The sequence below is a fragment of the Zalophus californianus genome, chromosome 7 (genome assembly GCF_009762305.2).
Source record: "Zalophus californianus isolate mZalCal1 chromosome 7, mZalCal1.pri.v2, whole genome shotgun sequence".
In the NCBI taxonomy this organism is placed as follows: Eukaryota; Metazoa; Chordata; class Mammalia; order Carnivora; family Otariidae; genus Zalophus; species Zalophus californianus.
This window is the reverse complement of record NC_045601.1, coordinates 92,914,939-92,930,943: the sequence shown is the minus strand read 5'-3', so window position 1 is coordinate 92,930,943 and position 16,005 is coordinate 92,914,939. Positions and strand designations below refer to the sequence as shown.

Below are 16,005 nucleotides of genomic sequence, written 5' to 3'. Positions count from 1 at the left end.
TCCATCTGTGGGCCTTTGTAATCTAAGCAGTCTGTGTCCAGAGTTATCTCAATGCCTCTTCATATAAAAAAAAGTGAATCATAACAATGGTTTAATGCCAAGAAGAGAGGCTGCAATACAAACACACCTGCATTTCAGTGTTAACACTATCACTACTACATTGTGTGGCTTTATGAAAGCTCCTTCAATACTTTTAAACCTTGGTCTCTTCTTCAGAACTCTTTCAGTATTCCTGAAGGAATAAAATAGTTCACTGTGCTTTGCTCAGTGCTTGATATGCACTGGGTTCTTAAAAAAACCTTAATTCTCTAAGTGGGAGGTCCCAGATTTAAGGACTATTTTCATGTTTTAAAGTAAGCTGTTCCTGCAAACTTGAGTTCTAGAACACATTCCTCATTTAAGCAACATACTTACTGATAAACCAGAAAAAAAGTGTATGATTTTTTCATTAACACAAAATTTTTATTTGGTTTTGAAGATAATAAATTTTAAGAAGTCATGTTTGGAGTCAAATTTTCTACTTTATGTTTTAAGATGGCATTTGCTTACATTATCATAATTGAAACATATTCTTTTCTTAAGAATTTTTTGTATCATTACTTATTTATTTGACAGAGAGAGATAGCAAGAGCACAAGCAGGGGGAGCGGCAGGCAGAGGGAGAGGGAGAAGCAGACCCCCTGCTGAGCAGGGAGCCCGATGTGGGGCTTGATCCCAGGACCCTGGGATCAGGACCTGAGCCGAAGGCAGATGCTTAACCGAGTGAGCCATCCAGGCGTCCCTAATTGAAACATACTCTAATTTCACAAGAAGCTGTGAAATTAGAGCAGCTGGATATGAATCCTGAATTGGTCATTTCCTAGTAATGTGATTTTGGCAAATGAGTTCCTCTGAGACTCAGTTTCCTTGTCTATAAGATGGGAAGGAGTGAATTATTAGAATTTTTATGACAATGAAATGAGTTATTATATGTAAAAACTACAAAATAAAGTGTTTGATTTATAGTCAATAATCCTTAGTTTTTATTATTTGTTCCTCTGTTCTAGGAAAAAATTCTAATCAGAACTAATTGTTTCTATTTTAATATGTTGCCATTAGCCCAAACTCTTTTTTAAATATCTTTGTTAGGAAAATAACATATTAACACTAACTAATTCAAACAGCACAAGGAGCCTAAAATAAAAAAGGGCCTCCTTCCTTTTACTTAGAATCTATCATCTTATATATATGTATACAAATATAAACGTAAATATATTCCTTTTATACTAAAGAGGAATAAACTATCATCTTTTATACTTTCACTTAACAGTATATATGTTTGCAAATATATAATTATTAAATAAACTGCTAGATATCCAACTGCTTCTGAAAGTCTTTGCCTTTGTGATTTTTTCATTGATTTTGCAAAATTGCTTCCCCAAATGGCTGAATCTCAAGGCTCTGAGCAACAGGTTATGGAGTATTTTTTTCTCCATACCCTAACATCATTTTTGGTTATAATCAAACTTGTCAGTCTGATAGAAAACAGAAACATTTCAAGTAAACAGTACATGTGTGATAGCTATCTGTTGATATCATCAACTTCTTGTGCAATTAGAAAAATTGAGTCCCTTACATATAAAGAAAATGAACTTTCTGTCATGTGTTTCACAAATATTTCTCAAATAGTTATACCAATTTGGCATTTTAATTGTGACCTTTAATTTTGGTAATCATCATTAGCATTTTTGCTTTTACAGAAGTTTTATGTAAAAAATATTTTAATTGTTTACTTACAGCTTTAGTATTTTTCCATCTTTCTCAGAAATGCCTTCCCTCCATTAAATATATTTCCCATAATATATTCTACTTTTTTTGGCATTTAATCTTAGACCAGTTGAGACTTATGTTGGTGGAAAAGATGAGTTAGGGATTTAATCTTTCTTTTCTTTTGCCCCTAAATGCTTCACTAGTTATTTTTCCAATATTTATTATATAAAGGATTTCTTCACTCTGATTACAAACATATACTTATTATAGAATATATGTCCATGTTTATTTCACGAGGAATGAGAAATCTATTTTATCAAATGAGTGCTTGATCCTATTTTAAAATTCAGTAAATTTTTAAAAGTATGTTTAAGAACTCAACCAGTCTTACATCCCTGAAATAATTTATTCTGCTTGTAATGTGCCATTTAAATACATTTGCTGGTATTTTTGTGACATTATTTTTTATTGTGATACATTTCTATAACATAAAATTTACTATTTTAACTATTTTTAAATGTGCAATTCAGTGGCATTAAGTACATTCACAATGTTGTGCAACCATCACCACATCCATTTCCAGACCTTTTTTCATCATCCCAAAGACAAATTTTGTATCCATTAAACAGTAACTCTTCATTTTTCCCTCTCCACAGCCCCTGGTAACCCCTATTACATTTTCCATGTGTATGAATTTGCTAGTTCTAAGTACCTCATATAAGTGGAATCATACAATATTTGTCCTTTTGTGTCTGGATTATTTTACTGAGCATATTTTCAGCGTTCATCCGTGTTATAACAGGTATCTGAATTTTATTGCTCTTTAAGGTTGAATAATATTCTGTTGTACACACACACACACACACACACAACACACACACACACACACACCACATTTTGTTTATCCATTTATCTGTTGAGGATATTTGGGTTGTTTCTGCTTCTCGGCTATGGTGAATAATGATGCTATGAACACTGGCACACAACATTTAGTAATGTTTTAAAGCTCTTGCACTGATATTCAAACTGAATTCTTGTAATGTTTTATGTTTTGTGATATCCTTGTGAAATCCATATATTTTTAAGGAAATTACTTATAAAATGGTAGAAATCTAAATGTGTTACATAAATTTAACAATCACTTAAATTTGAGAAAGCAAATAAAAGTCACAATTTTTCTGCATGGATCTAAATTTCTTTCAAAAAGTTCTTTTTTTTTAAAGATTTTATTTATTTATTTGAGAGAGAGGATGAGAGGGGGGAGGGTCAGAGGGAGAAGCAGACTTCCTGCTGAGCAGGGAGCCCGATGCAGGACTCGATCCCGGGACTCCCGGATCATGACCTGAGCCGAAGGCAGTTGCTTAACGAACTGAGCCACCCAGGCACCCAAAAGTTCTTATAGTCAGGTTCTAACTTAGTAGTACAAGCAACAGTAATCCCTTATCTAGATGTTTGGTGGCAGGGGGTGGGGTGCATTAATTTTTACTCCCTGTATCCTTTCCAGAGAAAGTTTGTTTTTCTGCGAATCTCAATATATGCAGTGTTTGAATTTATATCAAATTCACTTGCTTCCATATGTCAGTAAGTCCTTCAGAGTCAGTAACAATATGGAATCCATTAGACTGCTAATGTAGTGCCTCTTGATATTAAGTGATCTCTCTTCTCTAGTCTTTTAAAAGATCTATCTATATGAGAAGCCACTTCTACTGCAACAACAAAAGAAATGACAGAAGAGCTATCTATGTTCTATGGGTACAGAGAAACTCACTGAAGGCTTGCTGAATTAAACAAATAAATGAACAAGTAAGCGAATGAAGAATGGTCAGATTATAGAAAGGGACATGAGGTGGAAGATCTTTTCACTCTCAAGGAACCCCTGAGTAAGGATATAGATTTGGACACATTTCAAAAGGCACTTGCATTTTAATTATCCTTTTGAAGTAGTTTACAGTTTTTCCAGTTGAGGGTAAATGTGAAATAACCTGGCAGAAAGGAAACAACAGATTAAAATAGACTGAAGATCCTCTAAGAGATCTAGACATAGAAAGGAGAGATTATTTTGAGAAGTATGAGGACATATTTTGTGAGGTTGTGCTGAGCCCATTAAAAAGGATGTGGAGAGAAGAACATAATTCAGGATTAGGAACACATGGGTCAGGGTTACATGGAGACAAAAAATTTAAGTACCAAATGGAAAATAATACTGAAATACATGGGATGTGCATTAGTTACAAGAGAGTTATTGGGAAAGACAAGGACTAGACAATATCACCATAAATTTCTAAATTTTGCCAGAAAACACAGTTATTTCAGGTGCCATTCTACTGGAGAGAATGCAGTCCATAGTATTTTGGAATGTTTTTATTTTTCATAGAAAATGTGACTCCGAGTATCATGCTATTTTCCAATTGAGATTTACATTCACAGGTGAGAGACTTGGAAACTGATATGAATGAAAGTGAAATCACAAAGCCCGATCAAATCCTCTCTTCCATTTCCTTTAGAAAAGTAAAAAGCAACGCTATGCAATAGTTTCTGTCTGGTAAAGATAAAACAGGTTTAAGATGTAAGCTACTGAGTGGCTTTTGGAAAACCACATTGCTTAGAAAAATAGGGAGGGTTTCCAAGATTGTAGGAGGTTATACTGGCTTTGAAATACGGTCATAGTTTCCACAGTTAGTAACTCAGGGTCTCTATTACCTCTTCTTAAGTGATCTGATAATTACTTAGAAAGTTAGAAAAAAGTAACACTCATCGAGAATTTGGCTTGGGGTTTTCATCTTTTGGAGTACAGAGAAAGAAACAAGCTCCGTGAGAAGACACGCCAGGTTTCAGAGACTGGTTCCAGCCAGGCACAAAGGCAAGCCTCTCTCTCTGGGACAGAGCAGAGTAACTGAAATATAGGGCAAGTGTGGTGCTTTTGAGCATATTTTGGAACTTTCATTTTCTGCATTAATCTACATAAGGAATTGATTTGAAAAGCAGCACTGGGGAACGTAGCTGCGTTTGATCTTAAAGGGGGCCAAATTTGGGGCCAATTTACACTCCTGGCGATCTACTGCTTTTAAAAGTTGGCAGTAACTCAAGTTGAGAAATAAAAAGTGGGCCTCGAGGCAAATTTAATTGAAGGCAAGGTCTGATGCATTTCAGAGGATTCTGAAGGCAACATCAAAAGACAGTTTTAAAAGGCGTTGAGAGGCTGGATTGCCCAGGTGGCCAAATAGGTATAGTCACAAGCAACAAGCAGATCTCCCGCGAGGGCAGGCGGCGCCTTCCCATCCGCCCATGGCCCTCTCAATTTGCCCACGATTGTGAGGCACGGTCCTTCTGCATGTCTAGCAGTAACAAAACGCAATACACCTTTAGCCACTTATATATGTATCTTTGTTTCTTAGGTCCTCTAAGGCACTTGTTGGTGGAGGACCAAGAAATCATGCTATTTTTCTTTCTTCCAATGATGAATATTGTCTTCACTAATACCAAATTGATACCCCAAGCTACGGTTCTATTCTTTTCTTGGATATGTCATAGCTTTGCATGTCAACACTAAACCTAACGCAATCTTTGAAGACATTTTATTTTATTTTTTTTTAAAGATTTTATTCATTTATTTGACAGAAGGAAACATCAAGAGAGGGAACACGAGCAGGGGGAGTAGCAGAGGGAGAAGCAGGCTTCCCGCCGAGCAGGGAGCCTGATGGGGGGCTTGATCCCAGGACCCTGGGATCATGACCTGAGCCGAAGGCAGACACTTAACGACTGAGCCACTCAGGCGCCCCTCTTTGAAGACATTTTGAACAGCGACGAAACTCAATTCCCATTTTTTTCAACACAGTAAACAACTGGATACAAGAAGGTATGGCCAAGTTTACGTGGGCCAAGTTTGCAGACAACTTTTTATGAGTTATGACCACTGCTTGCCCGACAGGGACTGTAAAATGATCCTGATTAGAATATGCATACCAGATGGAGATGTTAAAATTTTTAAAAATAACTGTGTATTAGACTATGAAATACAGTAGGTATGGATTTAGGGAGAAAGAGTTCATGTTAACAACAGTGAATTTTGTGCATGAATCTCTCCAGGATCTTCTGCATGAATCTCTTAGGATTACAGAGGAACATACTGCCACAGGTTGCCTCCTTGGAGACTTGACTACCAAGAAATAATTGCACTGATTCTGAAACATCTGTCAGAGCAAACAATAGATGTGCATAGTCTATTTCTTGACTAATCTTGTTGCAAACAAAAATATTAAAAACAAATAAGAAAAGCTGTTCATTATAATAATTTGATAATATGACATGTTCCCCCCCAAATAAGTGATTAAACATAAGGCACGAGAGCTAAATAAATCATTCTTAACATGTTTGAACAGCATTTTTATATTTTCCATAATTCAAAATCTTAAACGTCTTTCAATTCCTTGTGTTACTCAATTAAGTCAGCAAATTAACTTGATACTGGAGACTAACTGAAATCAAATCTACCCAAAAAGGTCATGTAGTAAAGTCAGGATCAGGTCATTTCCTCAAGAAGTCCCATAGTTCTTTATCGCCCTTTGTTGGAGGAGACTGTGTCATCACCACACTAATTACTGGACCAAACAGACAGCAGGCATCAAGGGGAGAGATGGCTCTGAGGGAAACTGTGAAAAGTAGGTCTTTCTACAATGTACCCCCTGAGGGATAAATCACTTTTTATTATAAAAGATTAAACTTTAAATCCATAAATACTGTTGTGCTCCGCTCAACCGTTCATAGTATCACACACCACATACTTTACAGCTCCCAAATGTACACCCAATATGGCTCAAGTGCAGTGACTATAATCTTAACCCCACTGATATTTTTGTGAGAGGTGGGCAATAATCACTCAGCAGGAGGGAATCACCACTTTTGAAATAAAATCCGGTTTTCAGAATGTTGGTTTTAATTTGTTATACTATAAAAGCAAACGAAAACAAATGTAGGTCAACTTGATAGATGATTCTGTTCTGTTCTGTTTCTCAGTACCTTTTTCTGTAAAAGGGCTCTAAGACTTCTCTCATTGTGATAACTGGATGTATGAAATGCACATCCCTTTAAAAATAATTTAAAGTGATTTAGCATTCTATTCATCAATTAAAAATGGCAAATTTTCTAAGGCATAAATCGTTACTTGATAATATTCCATAAAAGTACTAATCATTAGGAGCGCTCATTCCTCACATTCTTCCATTTTACATGAACAACTAATATAAAAATGTGAGCATTATCAGTCAACTTAAAAATGTAATGGCTCCCAAAAAAGTGAAGAATCTACAATAACAGCAACCTCACTTGCTCCATCTAAAACAAAGATATGTCTTTGAGTAATTCATAATTTCCCAGTTACCTCATTTGGAAAATAAAGGTTTTATATATTCTGTGATTTTGAAAGTTAGTCCCAGTGTAAACATTCTGCGATTCTAAAAATTCTAGGAGGTACAATAATTTGCTAGTGAGATATGGTCTGTTTCAATACAAATAGGCAGTTGTTATTTGGTCATCTTCCCGTAAATTATGAAATTAAATCTCACACAAAAATTAGACACTATATATACAGTAGTCTTGTTTCAATATTCATCATCACGCATCAAATATAGACTATTGCAATCTTCAGTATGAAATCACTCATGCTGTCACTTGAAAAGCCACCAGGACTTGAAATGCCTCTTATATCTTGCCAACCTGATTTGGTCAGAGATACAGAGCTGCATTTTATTGAGAAGGAGATACTGAGTCTGTCACTGGCTTTCCCATATCCAGAGAATGGACAAGTGTTATTCTGAGAAACAATATCAAGTTATATAATATTTAAATATACGATTTAGAGAGAGAATCTTGTACTTCATAATGGATTAATCAAATTCCTTTAAAAAAAGACATTTTTCTTCATACCCACATTTCCACCACATTTCATTACTAAGTAAACATTTTTATGTACATTTCTTTGCCTAATTTGATATTCATAAAAACATGATTATGGAATAAGTCTGAAAAAATTTAATTGTAAAATATATATCGATTGAATGCACTTTTCTTGCAATAGAGTAAATCTAGCTAAAAAAACCCCACAAAAAACAAAACACTTGCATGCCCAAAAACCTCATCTGAAAGTTAAATTTTCTGGTTTGGTGGGCTGCAACAATTTATTCCTGTTTGAAATAATTATAAACACAACAGTCCACTTAATAATATTTACTAAAATTTATCATATTAGAAGACAATTGGTAAAAACTACAGCATTTATTTCTGTAATCTTTATTATTAGGATAATTACATAGTCCTTGTTTAGATTTACTCTTCAGAAAGTAAATTACCAGCTTGAGTCTGAGTTTCCATTGTTAGCATACTTAATTTATTTAAAAAAAGGAAGTCCTTTTACCCACTGGAATTTCTGAATATAAGTGATGAGACCATGCCATTGAATGCTGTGTCATGATTCTGGTGATACAAATCTCATATGATAAGAAAATGCCTAGTGAAAAAGTACTCTCAAGAGAACAGTATGGTAATTACTTTTATAAATGAACCCTGACTACAAGAGACTAGAGGTTATAGTCTAAGGGTCTAATAAAGACTAGAAGACTTTCCTGGTTATAATAATTTCCTGTGGACTGGCTAATGATGTATATTTAGTATCATTAATTCTACTCCTTCTTATAATAGGACTATACATTATAACATGAAACAAAACATAATCAAGTGAGTATGTATATTTGGACAAATGTTGAACCATTTACATGTTAAATAAATAATTAAAATATCTAAATATGCTTCCCATATTCACTGAATAAAAGTGCTATGGTCTTTGGTTGAAAATTGTTCTCAATTGTTGTACTTTCAAAGACTTCTCCTTCCTCTAGATCAGTATCATATATATGTGTATATAATATATTGAAGTTTTAAATATTTCATGAAAGACAATGAATAAACATTCATCAAGTCTTATTTTTATCATTTTTTTCTTAATTCTATGAAAACAGAGCATATATTGCAGTACCTTTGGATATTGCTTGACAGGAATCAATACCCTTTCTGAGAGCTTTATGTTTTTGTTGCTGATGACATCAAGATATTTCTTTTCTTCATCTTCCTTTTTTCCATCAGAACCTTGAAATTTTTCAATTTCTGAAAAAAAAATTGCAAGAAAAAGCAGTAAGCAAAATGAGAAGTCATAAATATGATTGTTCTTATTACTCGCCTTCTTAAAAAAGATTTTGAAAACCCTTGACAGAATTGAAACACCTGTTAACAGCTATGTGCATGCTGCTACCACAGGTTAAGGTGACCTCTGTCAGGACATCTGGGTGACTCAGTCGGTTAAGCATCGACCTTTGGCTCAGGTCATGATCCCAGGGTCCTGGGATCAAGCCCCGCGTCAGGCTCCCTGCTCAGCAGGACTTCTCTCTCTCCCTCTGCTGCTCCCCCTGCTTATGCTCTCTCACTTGCTCTCTCTCTCTCTGACAGATAAATAAATAAAATCTTAAAAAGAAAGATGACCTCTGTCAATTAAAACTAAAAAGTTACCATTGAAGATGTGACTGTCTTCCATGAAACAAATGATGAACTTAATTTTTAGCATCTTCAAACAAAACACAAGGAAGAATATGCCCTTTAGCAATTTGAAATATCTAAATGAACATAACTTTCCCAGGGACAATAAATAGAACAAAATATATTTTAAGGTTATGTTTCATTTTTACTCAGAATTATTCTTACAAAAAATAATGGAAAATAATAATCATCTATTTTCAAATAGGATAGTAGAGATAAATAGCATGTTATTTTATATTCTAACAAAACTTAAAGGTAATTAAAAAGGAGGTCACAGCAAAGTCTTTAAAAGATTATATCTGTAAATGTTATCATTCATATTCATCATTATGAAACTATCTGTCCATGTTTAAAAAGAATCACTACTTTTGCCTTATGAGACTATTCCCAAAATGGATATTTTTGAGCAAATGTACAATATTTATCTATTCTTTCTTTTTAAAATTAGTTTAAAAAGATTTTTAAACCTCTACTGGGGGTACCACAGATAAAACAGAAGACAAGAAAATGTCTCTGCTTTTATGGAATCTATATTCTGATGGGAAAAAATAATTAGAAAATGAACATATATGTACATGCATATTTATGTGTGGAGGTAAAGAATAAATCAAGCTATTAAGACATGTTTTTCAGTTTTCTTAGAGACAGAACAAGAACATTTTGTTTCTGTAATTTTGGAGTAAAGGAAAGGTGATGATATCCATTAAGTATGGAAATTCTCAATTCATACGAATTTATATTGCATTTTGAAACAATTATTTTTTAAAGATCTGACTACTTCTGGAGGTAAAAGGAATACTGTATTGCATCTAACAGCTTTGTTCTTTGTTGTTTTATTTGTAATTAGCATCTTTTCCAAAATGATTTCACATACCTTATATAAAATCACTGTAACATTCAGATGGAAATCTTTTAGCATATTGTTTATTTGGCTCACGTGGAATTGTCAAAAAAAAACTTTTTGAAGTAACATTATATTGTCTACTCAGATAATGGAATGAATGCTATACTGCATAGTTTGCACAAGTCATTTACAATCACTTTTTTCAGGTATATGCTGTAATTTCCCTAACAACGATTATCTTAAACAGTGCTGGTTGAAAAGAAGCTATATGTAATATGTCTATAAATTCTACTTAGAATGATGGCATCAGATTCTTACTTTTCCACTCCAGATTATTAACAAGCCACTTTAACTGACTATCGTTTTCAACCAAGAAGCATTCACTATCCAGGCTTTTCAATCCCTTATATAATTATTAGATACAGAACTCTGACAATTGCAAAGAAAGAATATCCATTCTATCTTCTGATACTGACAGTGAACTTATGATCACTGCCCTCTGGGTACATGCGCCTATCTAATACAATACTTTCTAGTTTGCTGAGGCAATTGTAATGTGGGACAACCGACTCAATCCCCAATCTATTAAATGTACGGTTTCCCCCTTGTCACTCTGTCATAAAATAAATCGAACTCGTCTGACATTATTTGTTCTCTACAAAACTACTACTACCCTTGGCATTTTTAGATGTTTGCAATTTGATCAATCAATGATTAATTCCAATAAATTTTCCATGAAGAAATGGAGCTGAATAAAAGCATTTCCACTGCTTTTTCTGCTCATTTCTACACTTTCTTTTAAAAAATATTGATATATCTTTTGCCCTTCTGATTCTTTCAGGGAGTTATCTTGTCTTTCTTGACATATCTACATTACTAATAGCTCAGTAACTGCATTTGTCAACTGCATAGTATAAGAATGATATAAGCCAGGGGCGCCTGGGTGGCTCAGATGGTTGAGCGTCTGCCTTTGGCTCAGGTCATGATCCCAGGGTCCTGGGATCGAGTCCCGCATCAGGCTCCCTGCTCAGTGCAGAGCCTGCTTCTCCCTCTCCCTCTGCCATTTCCTCTGCTTGTGCTCTCTGCCTCTATCTCTCTGTCAAATAAATAAATAAAATCTAAAAAAAAAAAAAAAGAATGGTATAAGCCAAATTTGCCTGATTTTAAAACCAGAGAAAACATTGTATACAACATACTTCCTTTCTAATTTTAGTTTAAAATACTTATTTCATAATTAATGCATGTTCATTGTGGAATGTTTAGACAATACAGGTACCCATAAAAATTTAAAGGCACCCATTGTCATCTAGCAATAACTAAACAGTTTTGCGTAGAGGAGTTGAACAATGTTTTATACTTGTTTATATGGTCTCTCTTTAAATTTAGCTTCCATATTATTGGGAAAACACATTCTATATTAAGGCAGGCTTATGTTAAATCCCAGTGGTTACAAGAGAATACACCCATGACCAAAAGTTAATTCTGTTGTAATCTCATAAATTTAGTACTGTGGAGAGAGCCACAAAAAATAAGACAAGGAATGCTAAAAAAATTCTTGAATGAATATGGCTACTAACAGATAAAATGTGAAAGGAGAACAGAAAATGCTAAATTTTTTGATCTTGAAAACTGAAATTCTAGACCCATTTAACACTCATTTTCCATCCCTTTCCCACAGGCCTTGGCAACCAGCTTTTCACTATCTGTTTCTATGCTTGACCGCTTTAGATACTTCACATGAGTAGAAAAGCACAGTATTTGCTCTTTTATGACTGGCTTATTTCACTTAGCATAATGTCCTCAAGGTTTAGCCATGTTGTAGCATGTTTCAGGATTTCCTCCTTTTTAAAGTCTTTAAACATTCCATGGTAGATATATACTACATTTTCTTTATCCATTCATCCATCAGTGGACATCTGAGCTGCTTCCTTCTCTTGGCTATTGTGAATAATGCTTCGATGAACATGGGTGTGGAAGTATCTCTTTGAGATCTTTCTTTGAATTATTTTGGATATATACCCAGAAGTGGGGTTGTTGGATCATATGGCAATTCCATTTTAATATTTTGAGAAACCTCCATATTATTTTCCATAGTGACTGCATTTTATATTACCAACAAGAGTGCCCAAGAGTTCCAATTTCTCTGCATCCTTGCCAACACTTCGTATTTTCTGTTCTTTTTATAGCGGCCACACTAATGGGTGTGAGGTGATATCTCACAGTGGTTTTTATTTTAATTTCTCCTGAGCATCATTTCATATGCTTGTTGACCATCTGTATTTCTTTTATGCGGTATTATCTATTGAAGTTCTCTCCGCATTTTTAATTGGGTTATGTGTTTTATTGTTGTTGAGTTGTAGAATTTCACTATATATTTTGCACAATGATTAGATATATGATTTGTGAATATTTTCTCCTATTTCATAGGTTGCCTTTAAACTCTGCTGATTGTTTCTTTCGATACGCAGAAGTTTCTCAGTTTGATATAATCCCACTTATTTTTACTTTCGTTGCCTGTGCCTTTGGTGCCATATCCAAGAAATCATTGACAAATCTAATGTCCTGAAGCTTTTCTCTTATGTTTCCTTCCAGATGTTTTATAGTTTTAGGTCTTACTTTTAGGTCTATAATCCACTTTGAGTTAGGTTGTATGTATGGTGTAAGACAAGACTCCAACTTCATTCTTTTGCAGGTGGAGATCCAGTTTTTCCAACACTTTTTTTGAAGAGACTGTCCTTTCCCCTTTGTATTTTTGGCACCCTTGTTGAAGAACATTTGACCATATACACAAGGGTAATTTCTGGGCCCTGTATTTTGTGTCAGTGGTCTATATTTCTGTCTTTATGCCGGTATCACACTGTCATCATTACTGTTGCACTGTATTATATATATATATATATATATATATATATATATATATATATATATTTGTTTTGTTTTGTTTTGGGGGGTGTTTTTTAAGTTTTTATTTAAATTCCAGTTAGTTAACGTACATTGCAATAATGTCCTCAAGGTTTAGCCATGTTGTAGCATGTCAGGTGTCAATACAGTGATTCAATACTTCCATACAATACCCAGTGCTCATCAGAAGCACACTCCTTAATCCCCAACACCTATTTAACCCATGCTCCAATCCACATCCCCTCTGGTAACCATCAGTTTGTTCTCTATAGTTAAGATTGTTTCTTGGTTTGCCTCTCTCTTTTTTTATCTCTTACACTGTTGGTGGGGATGTAAACTGGTGCACCCACTCTGGAAAAACAGTATGGAGGTTCCTCAAAAAGTTAAAAATAAAAGTACCCTGCAATTCAGCAATTGCACTACTAGGTATTTACCCAAAGAATACAAAAATACTAATTCGAAGGGATACATGCACACTGATATTTATAGCAGCATTATCTACAATAGCCAAATTATGAAAACAGCCCAAATGTCCTTTGGCTGATGAATGGAAAAAGATGTGGTATATATACAATGTATTATATATAATTTTTTATAATGTCTTATATTTTGAAAACAGGATGTGTGAAGCTTCCAACTTTGTCTTTCTTTTTCAAAATTATTTTGGCTATTTGGAGTCTCTTGAGATTCCATATAAGTTTTGGAATTTTTTTTCTATTTCTGCAAAAAAAAAATGTCTTTAGGATATAATAGGCATTGCACTGAATCTGTAGATTTCTTAGGGTATTATGGACATCTTATCAATATTGTCTTCCAATTCACAAACACAAGATTCCTTCTTCTTATTTGCATCTTCATTCATATTGGTTAGTGATTTTTGTAAATTTCAGGTATGAAGATATTTTGAAAGGCATTTTTAGTTCTGCTTTTGCCTCACTTTTCCCTCATTTCCTTTGGGCACATAATTTCTTAATTGTGCTTTTTCTTGGTTTATTTTATTTTTTAAAACTTTTGAATTTGCATATTTAATTCATTTATTTTCTTTTATATTTTTATTGATAGAAATATTTAATACTATGAATTTTCTTTAGAAAACTTCTTTAGTTATGCCTGTTTATTCTGATTAGTTGTGCTTCAATTATAATTTCTTTGCATAATTTCTGCAGTTTAATTTTGTTATTCTCAAAGTGTTGTTTAGTGTTTAATACCACTTTTAAAAATGTCCAGATGGCAGAGTCAGTCTTTTACTTTGATATTACTTTCTCTTTTTTAAAAAAAATTTTATTTATTTATTTGTCAGAGAGAGACAGAGCACACAAGCAGGGGGAGTGGCAGGAAGAGGGAGATGTGGGACTGGATCCCAGAACCCTGGGATCATGATCTAAGCCGAAGGCAGATGCTTAACGACTGAGCCACCCAGGCATCCCTAATTTCTTTTTTTTTAAATTGCATTGTTAGTATTATTTCTATATTTTAGAATTCAATGAAGGAATTCTTAGTGGGTAAATTTTTGGTCAGGACTTATAAACATTACCTGGAATGGGTAAATATTCTCTGTTGTTGGGTTAAAAGTTAGCTGTAAATTAATGTAATCTTTTTTCCTATACTGGATCCATCTTGGAATGGAAGAGGTATGTGAGAATTCTTTGTAATATGTATATGAGTGGAATTTTGGTTCCTAAATTATGCACATACTTAATTTGATGAAATGCTACTATTTTGTTCTATAAAATATGGTACGTACATTCCCACAAACAGAACAAATGTATTTCTATGACTTCCATTTCCCTCCAATGACTTAGACTTAGATATTTTTTATTTAATTTTATTATTTTATTTGACAGAGAAAGAGAAAGTCCACAAGCAGGGGGAGAGGCAGAAGAGGCAGAGGGAGAGGGAGAAGCAGGTTCCCCGCTGAGAAGGGAGCCCAATGCTGGTCTCAATCTCAGGACCCCAAGATCATGACCTGAGCTGAAGGCAGATATTTAACCGACTGAGCCACCCAACTGCCCCTAGATTTTTTTAAAGATTTATTCTTTTTTTTTTTTTTTTTTAGAGAGAGAGAGAGTACATAGGGAGGGGCAGAGGGAGAAGGAGAGAGAGAGACTCTTAAGCAGACTCTCCACTGAGCGAGGAGCCCCATGAAAGGCTCGATCTCATGACCCTGAGATCATGATCTGAGCTGAAATCAGAAGTTGGACGCTCAACCAACTAAGCCAACTAGGCACCCCCAATGGCTTAGATTTTTAACCTCACCTAATTCTCCTATAAAAATAAGACAAATGCCTAGGATAATTAAAGAAAAAAAAAACTAAACTCTGAAAATATTCCCATAATCCAGATGATCTACAAGAACTCTATATAAAAAGTGGGTTTCTGAAAACACTGAAAATAGTAGGAACTCTACTGGGTCCTGTGAGGTAGATTGTGGAGAAATGAAAAAGGAAAATTTAGATGGCTCCAAGAGTCCTAGAACACAGAAATTTCAAGCAAGTATCTCAAAAGAAAAGATGAACTATAATGTAGAATTCTCGGTGATCTGAAAAGAAAAAAAGAAAGAAAAACATAAAACTGGGACAAGACTACACAAGCTCCAAAGGATGAGTGATTGTGAAGTAAACAATGGAGACTATATAATGCATGAGGAAAAAGCTAAACGATGGAGACTATACAATGCGTGAGGAAAAAGCTGACAGTGCTATAGTAGCAAAAGCACTCCAGGATCTTAGAAAACAAAAATGTCTTTCTTTAAGAATAAGTCCCTTCCTGAGAGGGGAAAAACTGCTTCAAGCAAAGTCCTAAGGGAGCATAAGGCAAGGACAACACCCTAGCTGAACAGTCTATTCCAAGAGAAACCTCCTAAAAGCACAGGCAAAATTTCTCATTTAAACATTAAAATGAGAAACTCATACAAGTGTATTATATAAGAAA

At 34.3% G+C, this 16,005-nt stretch overlaps 1 protein-coding gene across 3 annotated transcripts in view; it reads right to left on the bottom strand.

The window, feature by feature from the left end:
* The window catches only part of KHDRBS2 (KH RNA binding domain containing, signal transduction associated 2), a 600,281-nt gene that overhangs the window by 503,721 nt on the left and 80,555 nt on the right, over positions 1–16,005 (bottom strand). For all 3 annotated transcript variants that reach the window (XM_027602665.2, XM_027602667.2, XM_027602666.2), the window contains exon 2: positions 8,776–8,903. In XM_027602665.2, coding sequence (XP_027458466.1) covers positions 8,776–8,903 — 128 coding nt within the window. The remainder of the gene's footprint in view (positions 1–8,775; positions 8,904–16,005) is intronic.